Raw genomic sequence first — 27,127 nt, 5'->3', positions numbered from 1 at the left:
GCTTTCTAGTTAAATCTGGTTTATGTTGCAGATACGATAAGTAACAAAAATAAAATGTCTTTGAAATAGACCTCCTAAAATTTGGTGCAAACGTCTAAATGAATCAACTTGAATATACTTCTGAACTATCAAATTTGTTTGACATTTTGTCTTAAGTCCCCAGAACCCCAGCTGGCAGGTGACAGAGCATATTTTGAAGTCATCTGTTTTAACATCTCTTTATCTTCAAAGGAGTATTTAAAAGATTTTGACTTGAAAATCACCAACATTAATAATGTATGACATATTCAAGCTTTTATTAGAACTCCACCTTTAATGTATGTAATTTTATTCAAGAAAGTTAAAAATGTGCTCATTATTGTTGATGAAAATGTAACTCAGGATTAGAGATCCAGAGCTTGGTGTAAGAAAATCGTCACAAAAGCTGAAAAGTATAGTTTATTTAGATCCAACTCCCCTATTTGCCACTTCAAATCCTATTTTTATTACTGTTATTAGATGCAGATAAAGCTCATTGAACAAATTGTGGCTGGCCTTTAATGTGACAGCTACAGAGGTGGCTCTGTCAAGGAGCTTGTTCACATCCTTCCTCGGCTCTAAACCAGTCCATCCCAGGCAGCCCTATGCTGATGGGTCCATGCGCTTCTGTCCAGCCTGACTGCTAACTGGCCTGGAGTCCTGGGCCAGCGTTCAGGCTCTCCAAGACTTTTACCCATCTCCATATGTGGAGCACATCATCCAGTGCCCTCCTGCCCAGGACCCCTGGTGGAGCAAGGAGAGCGTTGGAGCTGCCAGGGGGCACGGGGCAAGTTGGGGGATTGAGGGGGTGTGGACCCGACCCCAGTTATCCTGAGAGCCTAATCTTTACTGTAGAAGTTAAAATCCTGGTCACTCCTGAGCACATGCCACATGAGACAACGTCTTTTTCTTTTTTTAACAGTGATTTCCATTTGTTCTTTGTTCTTTCTTTGTGCAAAGGTGTTGCAGTTCATACATTATTGAACAAGCTGTAGAGAATGTCATTACTTGGTGAAAAAATGTTACTTAACATCCCCTAATACAGCATGCCAGCAATTGCAGGTTTTCTGATGGTCCAATTCTAGATACTCTCATTGGTAATACAGTTCATGCAGAGCACAGTGCAGCAAAGCCTCCAACCAAAATGCTCAAGCCCCAAATAGTCTGTGCAGTTGGATTTTAGGATTAACGGAGAACGGAAAGAAAAGCCCATCCTTTGAAGTCATGCCAAATCTTGCTGAAACACACCAGTACTCCCTCATGCTTCAGGTCCCATGTGGCGGGGTCTGGAACTGCCTGGGATCCTGCATGTATCTAGCTCCCAGACCTAAGAAAGAGGGTGTTGGGGGATGGAGGGTGGGTGGCAGGAAGGGGTGTGGCCAGGCAGGGGGGCCGAGTGCTGCTCTTGGGCTCTTCCTGTCTACAGCCCGGCTCTCCCGGGAATTCACGTTTGGGCCAAAGTGAGCAGGCCCCACGAGAAAGTGTGTTCTTCCAAAATACAGCACAGTGAGTAGAAACTGGTTAATGGGGGCTTCTGGTCGGCCATGTTTGGTTAGTTACTGTTTACTTATAGTAGGTAAAGATTACCTGAGACTTTGCAAAAGAGTGTGAGGATTTGCCTCTTCTGCTGAGAACATAAGTAAAATTGTAAGAGGAAAATAAAATCACATTGTCTTTGTTAGAAAATAAAAGCACACATTGGAGTTCAAGGTGCTTTTGCTACAACTGTGAGAAGTAGGTGTTTTGACTTAAATGAAAGAAGAAGAAACAAGGCAGAAGAGGTGTGGGAAAAATAGCCATAGAGAAAGTGGGGGACGGGGGAACTGAACTTCCCACCTGCATCCTTCCCTAGAAGGTAACAGATTTGCCTTTAAATTAGAAATGTTGCTTGGAGCCTGGACACTGCGCAGTGGTGCGGGGCTTGGGGCTGGGCGGGCACAGCAGCACAGCCATCCCCTGAGACGTCTGTGAACGACACTGCCTGTTCTGCACTCAGAGATTTCCCGTTGAGCCTTTGAGATCTCATAGCTGCCACATGGCAGTGGCCACATGGCCTCATGGTTACTCGTGATCTGTTTCTTATCCCAAATCTTCGCTCCCTGAACATCAGCCCTGCTCCCGCCTGGAGACATGGGCCATTTCCTTTCCCTAGGATCAGAGGAAGCACTCATCACAGCTTTGGAGGGTTGGTATGGAAAGTGAGGATAGACTTTTGACACCCCACGGTCCTCATGCATTTCCCATAGAAATCTTGGTACAGGGTCTTAGGGATTAAATGGGCTTTTATTGGTGTACGAGTCTATGCCACTTCACTGGATGTATGTGTTGGGCCAGCTCTCTGATGCCCCTCAGCCTCAGTTTCCCCATCTGCAGAAATGGGGGGGATGCTCACTTTGTCCCTGGACTGTTCTGAGTGTTCAGATCGTGTAGATATCAGTAAGGTCAGGGTCCTCCCTATTCCCAGACACCTGTCTCTTGAATTTCACTGCCTCAGCAGCTGTATGTGAGATTGTGCCCATGGAATAAAGTTGCTCGGGTGCCAGAAGCTCTACAGGCAAGCTTTCTGTTTTCGTGGCCATCTGGCACTGGTAACATTGTTGCCAAGACTGTTCAGAGGACTTTGGCCCTCTCCTGGTAAAATACCTGTTTGAGAAAAAAGAAATTCAAAGCCCTCAGAGTAGTAATTGTTATTCATAGAACCCTTCCTGTGCCTTATATTACAGTCTGCAGTTAGGTACCTGTTAGCGGCTAAATTATGTCCCCCAGAATTCATATGTTGAAGTCTTAGCCCCCAGTAAGTCTTACCAACCCAGACTTGGTAAAGGTCCTTTAAAGATGTCATTGAGTTAAAATGCGGTCTTTAGGGTGGGTTCTAGTCCAGTGTGAGATGTCCCGTAAGAAGAGGAAGTTAGGGCACAGACGTGCAACGAAGGGAAGCCCATGTGAAGACACAGCAGGACGGTGGCCATCTGGCAGCTAACAAGGGAGGCCTCAGAAGGAACCAAATCAGCCGACACCCTGGTCTTTTGACTTCTAGCCCCCAGAACTGGGAGACTATAACTTCTGTTGTTTCAGCGCCGCAGTCTGTGGTATGCTGTCATGGCGGCCCCATTGAGTAACTTGCCCAGGAGCACACAGCTGATAGGTGGCCTGCTTGGTAGTCTTCTCTGGGCTGGGCTCGCAGTCGCTCTGCCACATTCCATGACCCCCTCCCTGTCCAGAGTTGCCTCAAAGACTGTTTGGGTCCCATTAGAGTAGAATGGGTTTACTTTCCATTGTGTGCTTGCTATACGGAATGTTCCAGTCTTGATAAATTTAAGCTCCACACAGGCAGGAATGGTGCCTGTCTTGTTTTTCTTGGTCTCCCTGAAGTCTAGGAAGGTGCCTGGTAAAAACTCAGTGGCTAAAGTTATTATTTTGTGCTTGAAGAGTCAGCAAAGTGGGGTATTCATAAGTTGGTTGTAAAGTGTCTTCAACAGCGTATCATGAGGTCTAGGGTCTAATGCTGTCTTTTCTGCTGATCTTGACACCTTTCTGTAGCAATGAATATTCTAAATCCTGCTCTTCTGTAGGTATTTTCTCAAGTAGCTTTCATTACTCACAAATTTGAAAAGGTCTATTAGAAGGTTATTTGTAGGGGCACCTGGGTGGCTCAGTCGGTTAAGCATCTGACTCTTTTTTTTTTTTTTAAAGATTTTATTTATTTATTGGACAGAGATAGAGACAGCCAGCGAGAGAGGGAACACAAGCAGGGGGAGTGGGAGAGGAAGAAGCAGGCTCATAGAGGAGGAGCCTGATGTGGGGCTCGATCCCATAACGCCGGGATCGCGCCCTGAGCCGAAGGCAGACGCTTAACCTCTGTGCCACCCAGGCGCCCCAAGCATCTGACTCTTGGTTTTGGCTCAGGTCATGGTCTCAGGGTCATGAGATCGAGCCCCATACTGGGGTCTGTGCTCAGCAGGGAGTCTGCTTGAAGATTCTCTCCCTCTGCCCCTCCCCGCCCCACTCTCTCTCTCTCTGTCTCAAAATAAATCTTTAAAAAAAAAAGTTACTTGTAAATATTACTTGATGTCTTGTTACCAGTAGATGTTGTCCTCTGCCTGGTCATTGCTTCTTTAGCATGCCGACTCCTTGATGAGGTGCCGGAGCCTTCTGGATGGAAGTGTGCTTTCGTGATTCTGGATTCTGAAGCTAGTGAATCGCCACAGTGCTCTCTCATGCATAGCTAAACGAACGTAGGTTTGAAATCGCATGAAAGGATTCATTCGAAGGTTTAGACGTTCATGTTTTCATGTAAAGTGAGTTAACATGTAAGTAGAAGTCTAAAATCTTGATTTAATATTCTGGTTTACTTTCGTATTTCCTATATGCTTGAATAAAATGTTGTATAAAAAAAAACAACCCGGAATTCCTTAAAATTCATTTAAAGAATCTGTACATCTGCCTGAAAACCTTGTGAAGGATCCCTTCACATCGTTCTGCTGTCACCTTGTGTGCGTTGTATGAGGGCCTTTGAGTGGACGGGCCCCGCTGGTGGCGCTGAGCGGGTGGCGGAGTCTTAGACCAGGGGTGGGCCTGCTCTGGGCGGCCGTGCGCAGTACTCCACAGTAGAGGATGGCCACAGGGCAGCGTTTTGTTCCTTTTGAACTCCTGCCCGCTCAACAAGGGAGTAGAAGCAAAGGTGATTCTTAGGATCATTCTGTCTTTACTACATTTAAAAGAATAAAATGAGAGGTACAAGCTACCCACAAAAGTGCTTTGGTATCATTTGGGCGGGGAAGGAGGGGGATCTGCAAATGGCCACAGTCTCCACACCATCACAACCTCCACATTGACCAAGTTAGGAGCTGGCGCAGAGCTGGCGGGCGGCCAGCCATCTATCGGGAAAAGCTAGGGAGCATGGCCCGCCCTACAAGTCTAATGGCACACGGCAGCTCTGAGCGCTGATGTGCCTTCCTCCCCTAGGCCCACTTCTCAAGAAGATTCCAGAATTGTCTGCATTCTACTTGGGCTGAAACATTCTTACCTTAGAGATTTCCACACTGTTTTCCCCATGCACAGGAAGAAGCAACTCAGTACTCATGCCCTTATGTAACTGAAGCAACAGACTATGCTTGATGCACTTTGAGATTTTCTATCTTATGCCCTTAAAGAAAACCAGAACAACTCAACACACACATACAAGATGGTCACAACCCATTAAATCGATTTTCTGATCCACTGGTGGGTTTTGAATCATAATATGAAAAATTCTGCCTTAGACTTAACAGATCAACTAATTTTTTCTAATTGGCTCATCACAACATATGGGAAATGAGTTTTATTTTGAAAGGACAGAATTGCAGAAGAAAGGAAGGAGGGTACTGGTTTGTACCCAGTGGGGCCAGTCTGCTGCCAGGCAGCCCGAGGAGGGTCTGGAGTGTCCCCGGAGTGGCGAGGCAGGAGCAGGGCCGGCAGCTCTGACCACTCCTAGGCTTGGAGCAGGTCTGAGTTCATCAGTCCAGTTTCCTGCTGGGTACAAGAAGGCTGAAGACATCCTGTCTGAGCCTTTCTACCTAATTTTTCCCTCTGAGGGGCACAGGAATTTTCTAAAAAGTATCATCCTTCAGAAGGAAATGAGCTTTGTTGCTGTTTTGTTAGCTTTTTGCAGTGCTAGTACTGGGTACTCTTTTCAGAAGTGAATGAGAGAAAGGTGTAGGAATTCCCAGCTTTTGCAAAGGCATACCCCAACTGCACCTTCCTTTGCCGGCGGTGGCTGTAGGGTGTGCCGACGGTGGCTTTGTGTCATACCCCCCCAACTGTGTGTCGTGTCCGAGCACCAGTGATGCCCCTTGCATGCCCACTGAGCCCTTGCTGTGTCTCCACAGGCCTCGGCAAGACCAAGAGGAAGACGAGCGCGCGGGACGCATCCCCGACACCCAGCACGGATGCGGAGTACCCCGCCAACGGGGGCGGCGCCGACCGCATCTACGACCTCAACATCCCCGCCTTTGTCAAGTTCGCCTACGTGGCCGAAAGGGAGGACGAGCTGTCCCTGGTGAAGGGGTCGCGCGTCACCGTCATGGAGAAGTGCAGCGACGGCTGGTGGCGAGGCAGCTACAATGGGCAGATTGGCTGGTTTCCCTCCAACTACGTCCTTGAGGAGATGGACGAAGCGGCCGCCGAGTCCCCCAGCTTCCTGAGCCTGCGGAAGGGCGCCTCCATGAGCAATGGTCAGGGCGCCCGGGTCCTGCACGTGGTGCAGACGCTGTACCCCTTCAGCTCGGTCACCGAGGAGGAGCTCAACTTCGAGAAGGGGGAGACCATGGAGGTGATCGAGAAGCCCGAGAACGACCCTGAGTGGTGGAAGTGCAAAAACGCCCGGGGGCAGGTCGGCCTGGTCCCCAAAAACTACGTAGTGGTCCTCAGCGACGGGCCCGCCCTGCACCCCTCGCACGCGCCGCAGATAAGCTACGCGGGCCCCGCGTGCAGCGGGCGCTTCGCGGGCCGAGAGTGGTACTACGGGAACGTGACGCGGCACCAGGCCGAGTGCGCCCTCAACGAGAGGGGCGTCGAGGGCGACTTCCTCATTAGGGACAGCGAGTCTTCGGTAAGTGCCCCGGGGTGGCTGAGGTCTGCCCGGCGCAGGGAGGCGCCAGGCTGCACCCGCCAGTGTGCGCGGCTGTGTGTGTACGTTGCGCCCCGCGACCGTCTGCTCCATTCCCTCTCCACACTGCAAATAGCCAGAGGATGTTTGGAGCGCCTCTTAACCTAGAGCCCCACGTACTTGGGGCTACAGTTAAGCTAGAGGAATACGATATGCCTGTAAACCTGCAAAAGGTTGCTGCTCTGTAATAGATGTAAGTCTGCTGCGGGCGCAGGAACCCCGCTGGGGACAGTGGCCGTCATTGTCCAGCAGACGTACTCTCGCAGATGGGACGGTAAGTGAAATGGTTTTTTAGCTCCTGAACGTGGTTTTGCCGCTCTACTGAGATTACCCCTTTAACGTTCTACAGACTCAGACATCATTTTCTCTCTGGGTTTCCCGTTCTGTTAATGACCCCACTCCCCCCACCCAGGCCCTGGTGATTGACTTTGTTTCCTCCCTGGGTCCTAGGCATGTCTCCTGTGCTCAGCGGGCGGGGCACCTGGTTTCTGACACAGCCTTTGTTGGTTGGTTTGTTTTCCTTTTGAAACCATACAATCCTAAGGTCATCTCGACTGCAGGTGGCATCACGGAGTTCATCTCCGAAAAGCTTTTAAAGCACTTATGAACAGAATGGAAAAGAAGAAGACGGGGCTTGAGAGAGCTGCGTTTGCGTGTGTGAACTGAATCGGAGGTATGAGGCCGCTTGACTTGTAGAAGATCCTTTTCCAGCAGCAGACAGATTTGGGGTTTGTGTTTTGGGTATGTGGCTGGGCCTGTCTGGAGGAACTGGGCCAGTGTCAGTGTCGTGCAGGGTAACCTTTTCATGCATAAACATTATGGAAATACTCAACCCAACCGGTTTTATCGATCTCTTTGCAGATACTCCTTCCATATAATAAGATCCACACCCCCACCCCCGAGACAAGACTAATGTAGGTAGAGTGCGCTGCAATGACGTCGCATTGGCTCTGGCAGGTTTCAGTTTAATTTTTTAAATGTGAACTGTAAGACTAGTAAGTATGTGATCTGTACTGTAATTGGTGTCCTCTGGGAAGGTTGACGCCACCATATGTAAGTACATATTGAAGACTCTTGCAGACGGACCTGAGAGGAATTCGAGGCCATAGAAATGTTTTTCCTCTTCTGAGACAGAGGCAGCTGTGATCTATTCTTCTTGGAGGCAGGAGGAGCGTCATGATGGTGGCAACCAGACCCCTTACGGTGTCAGCAGGTCGAGGGTTGGCGGCTGCCTTAGATGTGCTTAGGCAAGCACACCAGGCCTGGATATTAACTCCCTCTGAAATCTGAACTCCGAGATCTTCTTATCCAGCCGCCAGAGCTTATCATTGCTGGCAAGACATCAGATTGAATCGTTCTCACGTGACGTAAGCTCTGTGCATAGCTTCCTTTAGATCCTGCTGGAGGCTTAGGAGAATGAAGTATGCCACACGTTTAACTCTTTTGAGCAGAAACTTAGAGGAATCACTGGAAAACCAATTACAGTAGAAGGTGGTTGGTCCAGAGTACTTAAGGGATAAGTGTAATCCCAAGTGAGAAAGTATAATCTTGATTTAGAAATTTTGAGTTCGAGGGGCGCCTGGCTGTCCCCGTTGGTAGAGCGTGTGACTGTTGATCTTGGGGTTCTGAGTTCAAGTGCCATGTTGGGTGTTAAGATTACTGAAAAATAAAAAAAATTTTAAAATCCTCAAAAAAAAAAAAAAAAAAGAAAGAAATTTTGAGTTTAAAGACACTTCTCGAATGGAGAGGGGCCAAAGTAGCCCTGCAGTGTGGAAACCTTAGCCTCATTCATTGTTCTTCCTGTCTAAGGCTTGGAGATAGGGTAGATGAGGAAAGCACCCTTCAGATTGCTGGCCTTGGGGTGGACCTCCTACTACGTTTCTGTAGGAAAAACACACTAAGCAGGTGTCACTGTGAACTCAGAGACCAGATCCTTGTGGATAGGGAGGGATACAGACATCCCTGTCTTCACTGTGTTTCACATATACTGTGTTTTTCACACATTGAAGGTTTGTGGCAACCCTGTGGTGAGTAAGTCTGATCGGCGCCATTTTCCACCAGCATTTGCTCACTTCGTGTCCCTGTCCCGTTTTGGTAGTTCTCACAGTATCTGAAACTTTTTCATTATGTTCGTATTTGTTATGGTGATCTGTGACCAGTGACTTTGACTCACTGAAAGCTCAGGTGATGGTTAGCGTTTTTTAGCAATAAAGTGTTTTTTAGTTGAGGCACGTACATTATTTTATAGACATAATGTTGTCGCACACTTAAAGGACTACAGGCTAGTGTAAACATAACTTTTATATGCACTGGGAAACCAAACAATTCATTTGATTCACTTTACTGTGACATTCGTTTTTTCGCGGTGGTCTAGAGTCTCTCTGAGGTACGCCAGAATTTACATTACCTGGTTTCCATTTTAGCACTCGGATAAGCTCCGGTGTCTTGTTTGTCTCAGATTATAAGACAATATGCTGACTTTCTAAGTAATTGAAACATTAATTATTGACACTTTTAAAGGACCCTCTCCAGATTTTTTGCATTTTGTCTTAACTTAGAAAAACAAGCTATGAGACACAAATAGTGTGATTCCAGGAGGATGGAGGCGAAGAGGGCCCTACATCAGCCCTGCACCCTCACTAACACTGGCTCGGGCTGACGAGGGCCACGTGACCTGACGGTGTGCAGGGCTGCCTGTCCTAGTGGCTTGTGACCTGATGTGTGGCGTCTTCCACTGTTGGGATGCCTGCCTTGTGCCAAAAGGTTGTTATAGGGGTCTCCAAGATGTGTTGCTGCATTTCTTCCAACAGCAGACCGTGGTCTGCTTTTCTTGCTCATACCCGGTCATCTGGGGCTGTTGAGGAACCGTGTGGATGGACAGATGGACAGATCCATTCCTTATTCATTTTCCACCATCTCCTGACTGCCTCTGCCTCTTGCCAAGGCTCTCTTATCCTTTCCTCTCCTTCTTTGTCTCCTTTCCTATTCATGTTGGCACTTCTGAGATGAGAGCCTGGCTTTCAAAGCAACCATCAGACCGATGTGAGCCCTCAGTCTAGCCGCCGTGGTCTAACAGCACATCACATCGTGCCGGGGGGCAGGAAGGTTTCTGACGGGGTCTACATTCCTGCAGGACGCAGAGACGTCTTCGTTTCACTTCCGTTTTCTCTCTTGCAGTCCTTGGGCCTGGGACTTTCCTGTGACTGAGGTTACCGCGGGACGCCTGACTTCCGAATAAGCACAGAAGCATTTTCACCGCACCTCTTCCAGATAGGCCTCGTTAAGATCTCCTGAGTGATTCCAATATAAATAAGCGAGGCGCTTGCTTGACGTTATCTCGCATTTAAAAATACTCCGTATTTCTCTGTTTTGAAAAATAAAAATATACCCAGTGCTGAGCCCTAGGACATGTGTGCTTCTGGGGGAGGAGAAGCGCATATTTTGGAAAAACAAACACAAACATTGCTGCATCCCGTGCTAGCCAGTGTGAGTGATGTCCTGGGTGTTTTCAGAGGTAGCTGTCAGGCGTGTTTTATTAAGGGAGGAACGGACGAGCCACATGATCCTGTTCGGGCTCTCTTTCCTATCCTGACCCTCAATACCTACTCTATTTTCTGCCGTCTTCTCTCCCTTCCTCCCCACTCCGTGATCGTCCTTTCTTCCCGGCAGCTCAAGGTGAAAACGGCACCGTTTCTTCCTCTCCATGTTCTGTTATCCTGCCTGCACCTGCGAATCCGTAGCTCATTAAATCTAGAAAAGTCAAAGCTCCTGCCTGTCCTGTGCGTGCTCATCGTACATCCTTATGTCCTTGCCCACACTTATTCTCCGGATGTGGTTGGAAAGCTGTGCTCACAGTGGAGAATAACCAGCAGCGGCAGGTTTCTGGTAAGCTGGGCAAGCTGTCAGGAGTTGAGGTTTTCAGGTGCCCCCCCCCCCCCCCCCCCGTCCTTGAGACGCTTATTCGGGAAGAGAGCTCACACCTGGGATGCGCTCGGCCAAGGGGACTAGCTGTGCAGCACCCGCCTTGGTTTAGGGAGCCGTTTTCCTCTGCCAGACGCTGCGAATCCCAGAGAGATCTCCTTCCTCATGTGTATTATTTTTACAGTAGGATTTGCATACTAATTTCCGGTCATACGCTGCATTTGTTTCTGCTGGAGAAAAACTACCTTTAGCTAACGATAACGTAGTGTGTGTGTTGGCCACACGAACAGTCATGTGTTCCATTCCTTGCTCTTTAAAAAAAAAATCCATTAAGATTATTTGGCCAGGGAGAAGCAGAAGGAAAGAATTAGTATAGTTCCTTGCTGTAGAATTCAAATTCTATTTCTTATAGAAATCATAATTTTTTTGCCAAAACTCTGTTTTTGGGTGATGTCATCCCTTTGTCTCTCTAGATCACTGATACTCACCCTGTACTGTGTGCCAACATCTCCCTGGGGGCCTGGTGAGATAGCGACTGCGGGGTCCCACCCGTAATGTTCCTGACCGTGACCCAGGAGGTCTGGAGCCCGAGAATTTGCATTTCTTAGCACATTCCTCGGTGCTGCCGGTGCTGCTGAACTCGGGACCACGCTTTGAAAACTATCTTGTAACCTGAATGGTTTTAGACATATTTACAACGGTTGTTTAAATACTACATTTGCTTTGTACTACGTGTGAAGAACTATAAACATGCTTAAAGGTGAACATTTCTACCCATCTCTTCTGAAGTTCCCTTTAGGTAGAGCTGTTGGCTTCTTTTGAGTGGAATTCACCTCCTAAAGTGCTTTTCTATTTTTTTCAGCTGTTTAGAATTTGATAACAAACAAGCAGCCTTTGCTCTGTGTTTCTGATGGAAAATGGGAAAGAGTGTGGTTGTCGGAGCAGAGTGAACGTTGCTTCCTAGGAGCTCAGAGGCTGAGGAGCCACGGAGTGCGTGCCTTCCAGCAGCGACTGGCTCACGAGCTTTCTAAATCCACGGTCTGGTGCCATGATTTCTAGATGTCTCCTCAGTGGTGGGCTCATGTTGAGGAAGAGTATAGGTTGCTCTGAGCAGTAACTTTCCAATTGCATGCATCTTTCCGATTGCAAAAATAATGTTACTTTTTAATTGTCAGGCTGTTTGCCCAGTCCTGACTGGAAGCTTTAAGCCTAGATTTTTATAGTATGTCTCACTTGAAATATATCGAATTCTTAAAACTGGAAGGACCCGAAGCATCACTTAGGATGGCTACTTTTCTAAGAGTTCACTGCTCATCACCTGTTCCGTTGACCCAGCTCTCAGATGGCTCCGAGCCTCATCAGCCCTGGCTAGCTCTTCCATATTTGCCTTCAGACAAATCAACAAATCCAGGCTATGAACTGGCATCTGTGAAAAAAGACTAGAGTCTTATTTAAAGCTAGTTCTTAAAATAAAATCAATCACAAATGTGCTCAGGGTGTCACTTATAATTTTTTTCAGAACCCAACAAGGGTTTCTGTACTGTGCTCTTGGCCTCAGTTAAAGGTCTGGCTCCCCTTTCTTCCCGGGAGGAGGGGGATGGACTAGTTCAGTTAAGTGAGTGCTCTGCCCTGGAGCTCCCGTGTCTTCGCAGACTGCCAGTAAAACTGCATGTAACCAGCAGGCAAAATAACTGGCCTTTCAGTAATGCAGAAGGCACCTGAGAATCTTAGAAAACCATTATTTATGATGAAGGGCTTTAAACGGAGTCTGATTTCTGCTTTGTTCAAATAAAAGAAAGTAAATAGTACTGAATCCATTGATTTGTTTTTGGAGGGAGATAACTGTTGAAAAGGAAGAATAGTCGGTTACCCAAACCTCAGCTGACTTGTGACACGTAAAGGAAGCGGGTGCAGGTTCACCACGTGGGCCCCGTCAGGCCATTGGACTAGGGTGGTGAAGCTGCACGTGGCCACTCTTCCCCTTGTGTCGCGGAGAGTTCCTGAGTGGCCTCTTCTGTTCGTGCCTCGTGTCTCTCCAGGTCCTAGAGTGCAAGTTTCCTTCCTTGCACCTGTGTTCATACTGTTGGGTTCTTGGACTGGCTGTCTCTTCCTCCAGACCTTTGTACAGGTCTAGAAAATTCTAGAATACAGTACCCCTCCCCTGCACCCCTCACCAGTGTAATGTATGCATGTCCTTCAAGCTTTGCTCCTTCAAAGGCTTTCCTGACCTGCAGGCCTGGGCCGTGTGCTCCCCACATGCTCCTGGGTCACAGGGCAGTCTTATGCTAGGGTGGCATTGCCCCTGAACATGGCTGTGTTGGCCCCTTCAAAGGCCAGGTCAGCACGGAGAGTGCACATTGTGTCATGTTGTTGGCATTGAATCCTACTACCTTGGTGGGACTCCCAAGAAATACTCTTTGCGTTAACTGACGAATTAATTATCCAGAATGTGCATAATAGATTCAGTATGGGAGTCAGCAGGCAGCCAGTGCAGAGCGCTAGAGATTCCGAAGTTCTCCGTCCATGCCTATGTTCTCTTGGGGTTGTGCTAAATGCACTGCTGAGCTTGAATCAGAACCGTGGCCTCTGGCCTATTTTTTGCTGCCACGAGGGGGGTCCACATACCCTGTCTTCAGACCTGCAGACATAGTGGGGAGAGAAATGGTCATCCAGTAACCACTGGCAACTGAAGAACAAGTGTTTCAAAGTAAAACAAAAAATAGGTCAAAGTAAATAATTTATCCATAACCGTATTCAGAAAGATTTTTCATAAAAATCTCCTGGATCATGAACTCCTATTTATCTAAATATTTGTATTGCTCTCATAGAAAATCACCAGTCCCTGTAAGAAATGTTTTTCCCCAAAAACATTTCAAGATGTAATGGAAATTTTTAACAACTGAATCAAGGAAGTTTTTAGCACTTTATTAGAAAGGCTTATAGGGCGGACACACAGAGTACCAGCGTAGGCCTCTGGGGTGGCTTTTGTTTTTGTTTGTTTTTTTAACTCGATTTCTTTTTAGCTGTGGCTACAGAAATAGCTAAATGTATTTGTCTTCTGGACTGAGACTTAACGTTTGGTTTCTACAAGAGGTAGAAGTTAGGTTTCCCTCCCAGTAATCCAGCGATCACTCCACTAAATTAGCAATGGAAGAAAAGCATAGAAAGTATTAGGATCTCTGTGAACCGCACGGTTTTGTTTTGTTCTTCACAACACACACGTTCATAGACACAGAGCGAGGGGCAGGTGAGGCTGCAGGCCCTGGCAGGTGCCCACTGGCCAGGCCAGAGGCGTGTTCCCCGCTGTGGATGTGTTTTCTCCGCTGGTGAAGGAAGGTCCCGAGTATGGTCTCCAGCCTTCAAGATTGTGGAGTGAGAGATGGCTGAGGGACCGGGACAGAAGTGTTCAGCTCTGGTTGACACTTGGGAAACAAAAACATGATTTTCTTGTATGTAAGTAATAAGCATCTGGAAGGTAGGCTCACATGTCTTCTCTCCTGAAACTGAGGACCCTGGACGGCCTGCCAGGGGTCTTCACCAGGAGTCCCTTGAAAGTTGTTTCTTTGCAAAGTATAGAAGGAATTCCACAAGAAGTGTATACACTGGTCTCAAGATGTGTGCAAGGCAAGTGCTCGCCCAGCACACATGGTTTCTAGAGTATCTTACTAATACTGCCAATATTCACATATTCTAAGAGGGCCCAGTGGGTGTCCCAGCCAAAGCCAGGCAGTATCACTGTAGCATTTTTGGAAGGTGGAGAAAAAAGGGATTCATAGAAAAAAAGTCAAGTTTAGGGATCATTGTTGCCTGACTCCAGACCAAAGGAAAGCACACACTTTGGATTCAGGAGCTGAGTCTGAGCCCTGTCTCCAGCTGCCACCTGCCTCCCTCCATGCCCTGCTCCCCCAGCCCCCCCCCCAAAAAAAGCTGTTAACTAGGGTCACCAGGTGTTGCAGGTGATCTGGAGGAAATGCTGAGTTCTTGTGTACCACCGCTGTGGCCTCGCTAGGAGGTGGTGCGCTGGACCCCGTGACCATCCCGCCCTCTCAGCATCCCCTGCACCCCCAGATGACTGCAGGTTAGTGTCCGTGGTGGGAGGAGCACGTGTCCTCGCCTGTCCTGATGCCTTGGGTCCCTCTGTCACATGCCTCGTTTCCAACGGAACTTCACAAATCTTTTTAGACGAGCACAAGAGATTTTTTTTATAGTGGCAAAATATACATAATATAAAATTTACCGTTTTAATTAACTATCTTTAAGTTTAGTGGCATTACAGACATTCACATTATTGTGCAATCATCAGTACCATCCATCTCCAAAACTTTCTCAACTTCCCTGATTGGGATTGTATACCCATTAAGTACCACCCATTACCCTCTTGCCCCAGCCCCTGGTGACTTTCTGCTTCCTGTTTCCTTTCTGCCTCTGTGATCTGACTACTCTAAGTTCCTCATATGGGTGGAATCATATAGTATTTGCCCTTTTGTGTCTTGCTTATTTCATGTAACATAATGTCCTCGGGGTTCATCCATGTTGTAGCCAGTGATAGGATGTCCTTCCTTTTTTAAAGCCGAATGAGATTCTGTTGTATACATAGACCACATTTTGCTTACACCTGTTGATGGACACTTGGGTAGCTTCCATCTTTTGGCTGTTGTGCATAATGCTGCTGTGAACATGGGTGTGCAAATATCTTTTCGAGTCCATGCCTTCGGTTTTTTTAGGTATATACCCACAAGTGGAACGGCTGGATCAAATGGTAATTCACTGGTTAATTTTTTTGAGGACCTGCCCTCTGTTTGCCACAGCGGCTGCACATAGCATGTTCCCACCGGCAGTACACACGGTTTCTCCACATCCACGCCAACAGTTGTTACTTTCTGTTTTTTTGGCTTTTGTTTTTCATGGTAACCACCCAATGGGTGTGAAGTGAGAGCGCTGTGGCTTTGATTTGCATCAGCACGTAACCTCTTAATCTCAGCCTCACTGTTTGCTGCTTTGGGGATGTTTCTCATGACACTAATCCTAAGCGGCTCCTCCCCACGACGTCTGCAGCATGGCAAGAGCCGGGTGGAGTAACACAATAGTCACCCCCGTGGAGTTTGTGGTTCATTATGAATTAGGTCCGCGGGTAGTAACTACGAGTGGAATTGTATATAAACCGGCCCCCTGACCCCCTTCTTCCTATCTTGTATGCTGTTTCACTTTTTTGAAAGTTCCCACTAGATTATAGTCACTGGAAATATGACAGAATCAAGCATGAGTAGTTCAGCAAACAAACGGGAAAAGACACGTGTAAAATCTTCCTTAGCCTGGCGGCAGTAATTCTCAAAGTGTGGTTGCTGGACAGGCGTCAGTGTCACCAGAGAACTTGCTAGAAATGCGGATGCAGATTGTCAGGCCTCACCCCACATCTGCAGAATCTGAGTCTCTGGGGTGGAGCCGGACAGCGTCCGTGTGAGCAGGCTCCTACCCCCTCCGTGTGAGCAGGCTCCTCCCCGCTCCGTGTTAGCGGGCTCTCCCCGGGGTGCTGGTGCTCGGATTTGGGGACCACTGAATTGTGGCATAAGAAGTTGGTTCCAGCCCTTTTGAACAGCATTGCGTTATATGGTAAGATTCGGAATGGAATTATTGAATATCATTTAGTATTGATCATTTACACTGGGCATGACCTGGCAAAAAGAGGAAGAGTGATGAGGACAATATTCTAAAAGTCTAGCCTCTGGAGTATTTACGTTTAACTTTAGGAAATGTGTTTGGGGAGGCAGGGAGGGATAAACACACATGCACATACTAACTTGAAAAATGGACACTAAACACAGTCATTTAAAGATGAATAGACTGTTCAGTGGTTGACGACTGAGTTATGTAAAAAAGTTTATTTCAAAAGATAATGAGAATAATAATGTTTGATCACGTCTCATATGGATTGGCTTCAGGCCTGTGGAGTAAATACTTCAAAGACACATTTATAGAAGAGAAAAGTGCCAGTGAAGAGGTGATCTGATGTAGAAACAATGAGTGGAGTGTCTGTTGACAGCTAGTGGCCTAAGTATAGACATATGTGAGTCAATTTTGATTAAAAGAAGGCTGTATTGGACAACCAGGGCAGGTGATCTGACAGAATGATAAAACCGAAAGGCAGCTTTTTTGAGAGAAGAACAGAGAGAGTATTGATCAGTGGAATAGAGTTTGCCTCTAATCCATTGGTTCTCAGATTTTTTTGGTCAAGAACTACTTCTCTGGACAAAGAGTACCTTCCTTGAAGAAGTAAAAAAGAGATAGAGATCCATCTATCAAACAAAAGCAAAGAAAACAAGGTGACCTGGATTTGGAAGTAGAGGGAGTGTTGAATATGTACATAAATTGTTGATGTTCAAACACCAGCATGACCGGAAATCGGTCCGGAGTCTACCTGGGAGGCTTGGCGAACCGCACAAACGACATTTCTACTCTCCAAAGTGAAAGATAAGATGTTTTAAGAATCAGGAGTGCCCGGGAGCAAGGTCCCACCCTCCCCTGTTATTTCTTCCCAGTCATGTGCTTAGAAGAAAATCATATTAATACTTAAGACTATCAGGGATGGAAGAAGAAGCAAAGGACTTTACAAGCTGTTCTCAGCATCCATTTTTTCCCCATCAATGAGAAAATAGTGATTAAATCTTGAGGAAAGGAGAGAAATATTTGATGAGGGCATCGGTTTTATAAAAATGCAAAGGTGCTTTACAGCAAGTATTTGAAACAGTAGATAAAGTTGATGAAGCTGTAGAAATAGTATCAAAGAGGGTATTCTTGGGTTTTCTTTTCTGAAAGTGGTCACTTGTGAGCAGAAATTGCAAAGAGGTGAGATGTAAAAATACCTCAAGGAATGAAGACTGGGAGAGATGGTCAGAATGGGAAATTCATAAGTCAGTGCATTTATTAAACACCTACTCTGATCCCAGTGTGAGTATGTGGGGTTAAATCAAGTTCTAGAACTTAGATTATATTCAAATAGGGGAGCTAAAACCTAAACAGAAATAAAAATGTATTAGTAACAGCCCTGAGAGAGGTTGATTTTCCACCAATCTATGAAATTGTCCTCCCGTTCCACTTGGAAAATGACTTCCTAAAAAAAGGCGTGGGGTAGAATGTATGGCTTATCCCAACTGATAATTCTTCATGATCTCTGGTTCAAAAGCATGAGAATAGAAAAAAATCATTCCTTTAAGGGACAGTCAGAGAGAAGGAGAGAACAAGAAGACATGGTCTGATATTAGAAAACTTGAAAAGTTAGCACAGTGTTCAGTGAAGAGAAATGATACTGAGTAAGTGTAACGTTTGGAGAAGGAAAGGGAAGAAATTTGGACAGTGGGAGGAAGCTCACTACAGGAATTGAAGGCAGATGTTTCGAAATGGAAGAGAAGGTACAGGACTAAGTCTAGTTAGATTTTAGTGCAGCCAGAGAAAGTTTAACAAATATGGTACCTGTGATGGCTTAAAAAGGTGTCTACCAATTCTTTGATACCCTTCTCCTCAAAGGGTGGAGCCTGATTGCCTCACCTTGGGGAGGGGCTGCACTTAATGACTCACTTCTGATGAGCAGAATGTGGTGGAAGTCATGTTAGGTGATTTCCAAGACTGGATTGTGAAAGACATTCTGGCTTTGCTGTCTCTCTAAAATCACTTGATCATGAGGGAGTCAGCTGCCAGGTTGTGAAGAGACTCAAGTACCCCCGTGGAAAGGCCCATAAGACCAGAAACAGGAGCCTCCTGAGTGGTTCATGTGAGCAAACCTGTTTCTTGGGAGCAGCTCCTACATCCCCAGTTGAGACCTCAGGTGATGTCTTGACTACAGCCCAATAGAAGCTGAGTGGTTTTAGCTCAAGGTTTAAGGCACTCCCAAATTCCTGAGCCACAGAAATTGCAATTATAGATGTTTGCTATTTAAGCCACTGAATTTAGGGGTGATTTGTGACTCAGCAATAGACAAGTAATATGGTACCCCAGGTAGAAGGCAAGAGTATAAGAAAGGCAACAATAGAAAATGACAAAGTTCAAGAGACACGGCTTTACCATTGGTTGTTTAAAGAAAGAGCAGACAAGTAACTGTCATGTTGGTAATGTTTATTTTCCCTCCGCTGGAAATCAGGAGGAGACCGCAGAGATACTAGGTGGCAGATAGTTCAGTGGCCATCTGTTGAGTGCTTATTATGTATCAGATCCATTTTTTCTCCCGCATATATAAAAATGAGATAGAAATGAGCCTCTTCCCCAAGGAGCTTGGAGCCTAGTAGGAGAGACAGATGTAAACAAGTAAGGGTGACAACATGATCACATGTGAAGTAAATTGTGGTGCTTCTGCAATAGGAAGCAGACCTCTTCTACTTAGTTTGGAAAGTTAAGTATTCTCTAGAAATTCTAGTCAAAAGAAATCTTTTTAAAATATTAACAAGATGCTGATTGCTATCTTTATAAAGTTTCGTAAAAGGAACTTGAAGAGCCCCTAACTGACTGTTTGCTTAATCTCCCCAAAGATGTTGTACTCCTGACATTACTATAGTTGATTAAACTGTTCCAGTGTCTTCCCAATTTCAGAAATTATCTCTGTTTTGCGGTTGAAAATTGAAGCAGAAAACCATGGGAAATCTGCCCAAGGTCACAACGCTAGTCAGAATATGAACCCAAGCAGCCTGGTTCCAGAGCCTATAATACAACCAACTACCCTGCTTCTCAGTAGTGTAACTGTAATAAAGACCTGGAGTCTGAACAAATTACCACTTGTCCAATGTCACGACCAGTTTCCACTTCCGGTCATGGTGGACTAGTTTCTCACAGACTAACACTTCTGCCAAAAACACCTCAGAAAGCCGGATGAAACCATGAAACAAACAAAAAGCAACCAAGAAGTAGTCTTTCAGGAGCCTACAGTGCTAGGGGCAAAAATTGGAGGTCAGGGCCACCAAGGAAGAAAGGCCCCAGAAAAAAATCCAGGCCTTTAGTATGGACTCCCCAGAGTCTACATACTAGACGCAAAGGTAAACCTGAAATTAACTTGACTGTCGTCAGTTCTGTTCCTCACTGGATTAAGGTGTTCTGCCCCACCCTCACTGAGTACCGAAGCCAAAGCAAATCCTCTCCAGAGGACAGTAGCACCATTTCAAATCTCATATCAATATGCAGCATTCAGATTAAAGTACCAAAAGACAAGACTGAATTACCAAAAACAAGGGAGGAAAAGAGACTAGAAACAGACCCGTAGAAGCCCAGATTTTGAATGTATAAACGTGGTCCTTAAGATGTATGGACTAGTAGGTTCAAGAAATTCAGCAAGATGAATCTGAATAGAAAATTAGAAGCAATAAAAAGGAACAAAAGTGAGAATTCTAAGACTAAAAAATACAATAACTGAAATTAAGAACTTGGTGGGTTTACCGTAGATTAAACAGATCCAAAGAAAGGATTAGTAAATGGGAGGATAGCCCAGAGGAATTAGAGATTTTAGGATACACACAAAAAGGACAGAAAGTACAGAACGAGAATAAGAGATTTTGCTACAGACTGAATGTCTGTGTGTCTCGCCTCTGCCAGATTCACATCCTGAGGCCCAAGGCCCAATGTGATTGTATTAGGTGGGTGGGGCCTTCGCGAATGCGATTAGTGCCATTATAAAAGAGCCCCTAGAGAGCTGTCTTGCCCTTTCTGCTGTCCGAAGACACCATGAGAAGATGGTTGCCTAGAAAGCAGGAAGCAGGCCCTCATCAGATTCCAAACCTGCCGGCTACATGATCTGGACTTCCCCACCTCAAACTGTGAGAAGTAAATTTGTCTTTAAACCACCCAGTTTATGGTGTTCGGTTATGGTAGGCTGACCTGAGATTTACAGGACCCAAGTGAAAAATTTAACATACGTGTAATTGGTGTCCGAAAAGAATGGATGGGGAGAAGTCAGCACGAGGGTAGAGGTGGTATTTGAAGCAATAAATGCCAGTGCCCCATGACTAGTGGATAGCCAAGCGAGGTCTCCTAGCTTCAAATTTAGCACCTTTAAAACTTCTTTTTATTGTGACACATAGCACACAGAAAATGACTTTTAAGTACGTGTTTAACCCAGGTCAGGGTCAGGAAATAGGACAGTGCTGGTAGTCTAGAAGCTACTGCCCACCCCCAGATTAGCCTGCTTGATTGCACCACACCTCCCACTAGAGGTAACGGCTACCTTTAATTTTATGGTAATCATTTTCTTTATTTTTTTTTAAGATTTTATTTTTATTTATTATTTTTATTTAAGATTTTATTCATTTATTTGACGGGGAGAGAGAAAGAGAGCTAGAGCACAAGCAGGGGGAGCTGCAGGCAGAGGGAGAGGGAGAAGCAGGCTCCCTGATGAGCAGAGAGCCCGATGTGGGACTCGATCCCAGGACTCTGGGACCATGACCTGAGCCAAAGGCCGACGCTTAACGGACTGAGCCACTCAGGCACCCCTGATAATCATTTTCTTGATTGTTTAAACGTATGTGTGTATCCCTAAACAGTACATGTTAACTGTGCTTGCTTTTGAATTCGATAGACGGTACCATCCTCTAGCTAGTCTTCCTTCTTTTGGTCCGTTCTCTGTGAGATTTATTTAGTCCGTGGTGATGCGTCTGTATCATTGTTTGACGAAGTACATACCTCATCTGTTTGTCCATTTTCCTGTTGGTGGACGTGAAGAGGGTTTGTACGCCGGCGTCATTATACATGATCCGGCTTGGACATCGCTAAAGCTGTACCCTAGGACACACGTGCGTGCTTCTCCAGAGCTCTTCTCCAGAGCACGTCCCCGCCATGAGATTGTGGAGTTCTTAAGAACGTCTGTCTTCAACTTCTCCACGATGCAAAAACAGCAGTACTGCCTTAGACCCCCACCAACTGTGGGGAGTTCCCCTGTCCAGCACACTTCCCGCCTCAGAATCACTGTGGCACATTGGCCTCCCAGTGAGGGACACTCCAGAGGCTTTTGCTCTGGGCCCCAGGGTGGAAAGATTATTAATGACCTCATATGGGCCTGTGTCTTCAGATCAGTAACTCCCCCCAAAAAAAACCTGCGTGGAGAGAGAAGGCAGGCTGGAGCGTGGTTGGGTCCTCTTTCTCAACGTGGGTATTCACACACAACCCTGCTAAGGTTCTTTGAGCAGCTTCAAGTTAGAGTGTGAGGTCATGGTATCAGCACACCGCTACTAGTCGAGGGGAGCGCGGCATGGTTCTTCTTCATCCGACTCCCCTAAGTCGTTCCAGAAAATGGACAAGATGTGGACAAGGCTGGTGGCATCACCTCCGCAGGGGTCTTCTCCTGCTTCATGATCTTTCTCTGGTGGCACAGTTGTTTGGGGTCTGGAGCCACTCCATCTCTGTCAGACCCAGGGAACTGGCCCAGTTTGAGGAAACAAGATTCTGTCCACGGCATCCCCGCTGTTTCATTGAGCCAGTTCCTCACAGGAATGTCAAGTGGGGCCGGACTCCTTGGGACAGAATCAGAAAGGCATCCACAGCCTGCGGGTGAGGTTGGCCGCAGAGCTCCCCACTTCAAGGGGCTACTTAGCCCATCAGTCCTGTTCATGTCTTTTCTCGTGGCTCTGAACATTTGAAAACACTGCTGGTGGTCGGCCCAGGTTGCATTTCTGTTCTCAGACTGTATCAGCGTCCCGTGGATGGCTCATTGACACACAGATGGCCGGGGTTAAACCGCAGATGGCTGGGCCCCACCCTGGAGTGTCTGATGCAGCAGGTCTGGGACGGGGCCTGGGAATTTGCGTTTTCTGACGAGTTCCCAGGGGATGCTGCTGCTGGGACTGGTCTTGGGAGCACACCTTGAGAACCACTGGCCCAGCTCATGTGCAGGCCTCCTGCAGTGCCAGTTAGTGGTATAGATTGGAAAATCTACTCAGGATGAACCGAGAATTCCCCAAGTGTTCAGCATTCCCGCTTGACATAGACTTGGTTCGTTCTACATTCTTAACTTTTAAGGTTTCTGCTCAAGAGCCCATGAAATTAAAAATTACCTTCTCCTCCGCATCGGCGCTACTGCGGTAACGCACAAATACACGTGGCGCGCCATGATGTTCAATTGGGGAGCTTAAATTAAAAGCACATTTCCCCGTTCAGGAAGTCATCTGTTGATCATTTGGCTTAATTAAAATTGGGTATATCATGTACGTACCCTGACTCACACACTACCTCGACTACGATGTTTAATCTGCAAATTGATTAAAGGATCTATAAAACTAGCACAGTGCCTGATTGGTGCTAAACTATAAAAGTGAGATCGCCTTCTGTCTTTATCTAAAGGCACACACTCTGGCACACACACACAAAATGTACTTATATATACATACACACACACACAATGTAATAGAAGCTTGAAACTAAACATTGCTTTAAGGAGAACCTGAAGCCCTCAGGAGAGGGTTGAGTGGTTCCTAAGTTGTACGTACTGTTGCATAGGGATGAGGTGTCCTGATGCACTAGGACTAATAACTGTTGTGACAGCGACAATGGTGCCAGTGCTCCGGGCCTTGCTCACACGTGAAGGACCCGTCAGGCAGTACCTATTTCACTTGGTTCTTTTTTCAGAGCCTTACACAGAAGCCAACTTGGAAAATAATACAGAGGACACCAAGGCTAGCTTGCGCCCAACTTGTTCAGTCCCGTGAAAACAGTCATGAGTTGAGAATTGATTAGAATTACTTAGAATGATGTTTTGTGCCATTTAGAATATTATGTTGACAGGGCAGGCCGACAGGGTCATCTGTGACATCAGGGTTTGTGGTGATTCATTCCTAAGAGGTCTAGTGGAGGAAATCATTTTCAAGTTCTGTGTCCTCCTCCCCACCCCCTGACCCTCTTGTGGCCACGATCCTGAAAATCCTACATCGCCTGAGGTTGAATCAGAGATCAGTCTTTCTGTGTCTTCCTGAAGGTCCATCCCACAAGCATTTCCTGGGGCTCCTCTGGGGCATCAAGTCCCAGAGTTAGCACGGAGATAAGATGGGGCTTTTCCCTCAAAGGTTTGTTTCTTTTTGGTCTGTGTGGGGCAGAGGGATACATAAATACAAACTTTGAATGTAGTTGTCTCTTGATTCTTGCATGGTAGCAGCTGTGACTGGTGGGTGAGCCCCGCAGTGCTTTTGCAGAGTGGAATGCCCTCAGATACGCATTTCCCTGGGATGTCATTGGTTTATGGGATTTTCACTTGTCTTGCAAGATTTGCACACTTTAGATCAAAGGTTGTACACTCCATGTAAAAGACAGTGGCTGAGGTGCTTGTTAATTTTGTCCCCGTGGGAAGGACACAAAGCTGGGTGGGTCCTCAGCAGTAGGAAGTTGCTGGGTATTGAGAAGCACTGAACCCTGCTTTAGGAGTGGCTCCCACCATCTGTGTGGCTCTCTGTGGAATACAGCAGTGGAGAAGACGTGGTCTGCCTGGCCTAATGCATAGTGAAGGGATAGGACATATGTGTAGATTATTTATTACAGAGCAGTTTCTGGAATACACTCTGCCCCTGCCACTGGAAGCTGTTAGCTTTCTGCTATATGGCAAGCCAAGGAGGGGAAGAGCTTAATCTTGATTGAGAGAGAATGGGGAGGCTTCTTCAGGTAGAAAACCTTTCAGCTGAGCCTTGCAGGAATGGTTGTCCAAGGTAGGGGCAGGATGACTCAAAGAACAACGTGAACAGGAATGACAGTGGGACTGGGGGTGGGACATACCGCCCATCTCATTGATGAGATCTGTAGGCAGGGCCAGGTGACACAGGCCGTGTGGGCACAGTGCCACGCTGCCATGGTGGGCAGTTGGGTTTTACTGTGGAGTCACTGAGGGGGCCAGCCTTCTTCCACTTCCCCGTCAACTGTGCTGGCTAGTCAGTGCCTCAGAAGAGGCAGGACCAATTTGAATAAAAATAATATCTTTCTAAAATCGATTCACATATAGGTACGGCATGGACATAATCACAAATTCAGATACTTCTCAATAAAATCTGCACTTAAACCATAGTACAGCCGCCCCCTGGGATATTACAAACCATGCTTAAAATGCAGCCAGAGTTTTCAACTGCTCTTAAAGTATTTATTTTTAAATAGCTTAGAATTAGAAAACTTTTGATGGCTTCATTTCTAATAGAGGAAGGGAAATTTCTAGCTGCTGCCTATATGCAAACCACTTTTTAAAAATCCCCGGTTTATCAGAAATAGGGTGGGAAAGAAAATTCAAGTTTCTTCAGCATCAGGGTAACACCGGTATCCCACACGCTATGTATGGGGCGGGCCCCCAGTTTTCGAATAACCAAAATACCTGTGGCGCGGAAGCTCTGCTCAGCAGAATGCAGTTCTTCTTGGACTCAGAACACGCCAACCGCGGACAGCGCCTGGGGCGCTCGCAGCCTCAGGTGCCGCGCTGGATACTACCGCACACCTGGCTGCGTGCGTGCGTGCGTGCGGGGGGCGTTCCCCCGCGTCTCCTGCGTGCGGCCCACCCTGACCCATGTTCGTTTCCTCCCCAGCCCAGTGACTTCTCCGTGTCTCTGAAGGCGTCAGGGAAGAACAAACATTTCAAGGTGCAGCTCGTGGACAATGTCTACTGCATCGGGCAGCGGCGCTTTCACACCATGGACGAGCTGGTGGAACACTACAAAAAGGCGCCCATCTTCACCAGTGAGCACGGGGAGAAGCTCTACCTCGTCCGAGCGCTGCAGTGACGGCCCCGCCCACAGCCCCTGCCACCTCCAGGCCCTCGGTGCCACACTCGCCTCCCCAGAGCCGGGCGGATCTGCCCCAGGAAGAAGCCGCGCCCACGGGGCCCCCCTGCAGCGGGCTCCGCTCTGCCCGGTGGTTCATCGGTTCTTGGCTTCCTTGGCCTCGTTTACCTTCGCGTGCAGGTCGGTTTGTTTTTCCGCTCGCCTCCCCTTTGCCAGGCCAGGCCCTGACACCCACTTTGCGGCCTGCCCCCCCTCCCGCCAGCTTTCGAGAACGGGAGGCGAAAGAGGGGGACGTTCGTTCACTTTACTCCTGCTCAACTGAAAACAGCCTTAGTCTGTTCAGATCGTTCGTGCTTACCAGAACCCCTCATGAAAAAGACATGGGGCACAGTTTGAACGCACCGACGCTGCCGTTAATTAAGTGAACTACAGTACAACTCAGAAAGCAGGGGCCGGGAGCTCCTGCAGAGGCCCCCAGCCCTGGGCCTGGCAGCCGTGGCTCCGTGCCGTTCGCCCTCGCGTGGCTCCCAGACTGTCCAGGGAGTGGGCACGCCTGCTGGTAGCAATACCAGAACCACCAGATGAGAGAGTAGTGAGGAAAGTCCAGTGCCTTCGGGGCTATGCTTGCAATAAAAGAAATTTCCTTGAGAGTCAGTCTGCAGAAGCGAGACCCGTGACTCAAAAAGACAGATGTTGTGGTCATTTACCCCCAAATGTGCCATCCGCATAGTGCTTTTTCCTCTCGCCCTTTGGCTTGTTTAAATTTCACAATTATGTATTTAATTCTCAAAGTAATATGTATCCGTAGCCATTTGTTGACACTAATACAGATGATTAAGGAAAACAGCTGATCTTTGGGGAAGGGGAGCTACCGTACACTTTACACACACACGCACACACACACCATATATATATATATATATATATATATATAATATATATATATTATTTGCTTTACAGGGAATTTTTCAGGGTTTACAAGAGAATATGTGATTGGTAGTAAGAGACACAGAATGTTTATGAAGAAATTGCATTTTCTTTTTTCTTTACATTTGAACTTCTTTATAGTTTAAATATACAGTCTTGAGATGGCACATTCCTACAACTGAAGAAGGGGTCTTGAGACCTCCTAAACTTGCATACTCAGTTTTTTGGATATTGTAATAAAAAAAAAGTATTATGACAAGACTATGTGTGTATTTATCTTTGGGAAAACTCAGCCTCCATTACAAGAGAGTAACTGCTCTAGCATTTACTAGATACTCAGTGCCTACAGGGAAACAATTTTTAGAGAGGAGTTTAACAAATTTATTATTTGCGTGTTTTCTTTTTTCTACCACCACATATTTTGTATTCTGAAATAATAAATTTTAATTAGTGAAACTCCAAGAGAAAGCAGAATTGCAAGCTTGGTCGTAACTTTACTCTTTGGAAATTATTTGTTAAAAAATGTTGTACCAAACTTGTCAGCCACGCTGCTCAGTGCCAGCTTTTCTCTCTCCACCTGTGTCTTACTTTCATTTGCTCAGTTGGTAAGCGAATCTCAAAATTTGCAATGTGCCAGGCACTGGAAACAAAGTCACATCACAGGATTTGTGCCTTTATGGGTTACCAACGGCACGTGTGTATCCAGTGCCCAGTCTGTGCCAGACATGGCATCCTCACTTATTCCTCCTCACAACCCCCGGAGGGGTTGCTCACATCCCCCTTATACAGATGGAGAAAATGAGGCAGGAAGTAAATGCACAAGGTCACGTGGCTGGTACATGGTCCAGCAGGATTGCAAACCCAGAGAGCTGACTTTGGCGCCACACCCTTCCAACATCAGCCC

General features: G+C 46.8%; 1 protein-coding gene across 5 annotated transcripts in view; it reads left to right on the top strand.

Moving 5' to 3' along the window:
* The window catches only part of NCK2 (NCK adaptor protein 2), a 147,256-nt gene extending 120,771 nt beyond the window's left edge, over nucleotides 1–26,485 (top strand). For 4 of the 5 annotated variants that reach the window (XM_087863233.1, XM_045771849.2, XM_045771846.2 and 1 more), the window contains 2 exons: nucleotides 5,886–6,607; nucleotides 25,102–26,485. In XM_087863233.1, the coding sequence (XP_087719359.1) occupies nucleotides 5,886–6,607; nucleotides 25,102–25,296 (917 nt within the window). In that variant the 3' untranslated portion in view covers nucleotides 25,297–26,485. Of the gene's footprint in view, nucleotides 1–5,885; nucleotides 6,608–9,841; nucleotides 10,584–25,101 lie in introns of those variants that run through there. The other variant, XM_087863234.1, reaches the window with a different exon arrangement.
* The last annotated feature ends 642 nt before the right edge of the window (nucleotides 26,486–27,127 follow it).

Source organism: Ursus americanus, chromosome 7 (assembly GCF_024610735.1).
Source record: "Ursus americanus isolate L20-20 chromosome 7, mUrsAme1.1.p, whole genome shotgun sequence".
Classification (NCBI taxonomy): domain Eukaryota; kingdom Metazoa; phylum Chordata; class Mammalia; order Carnivora; family Ursidae; genus Ursus; species Ursus americanus.
This window is presented reverse-complemented; position numbering and strand designations above follow the sequence as displayed.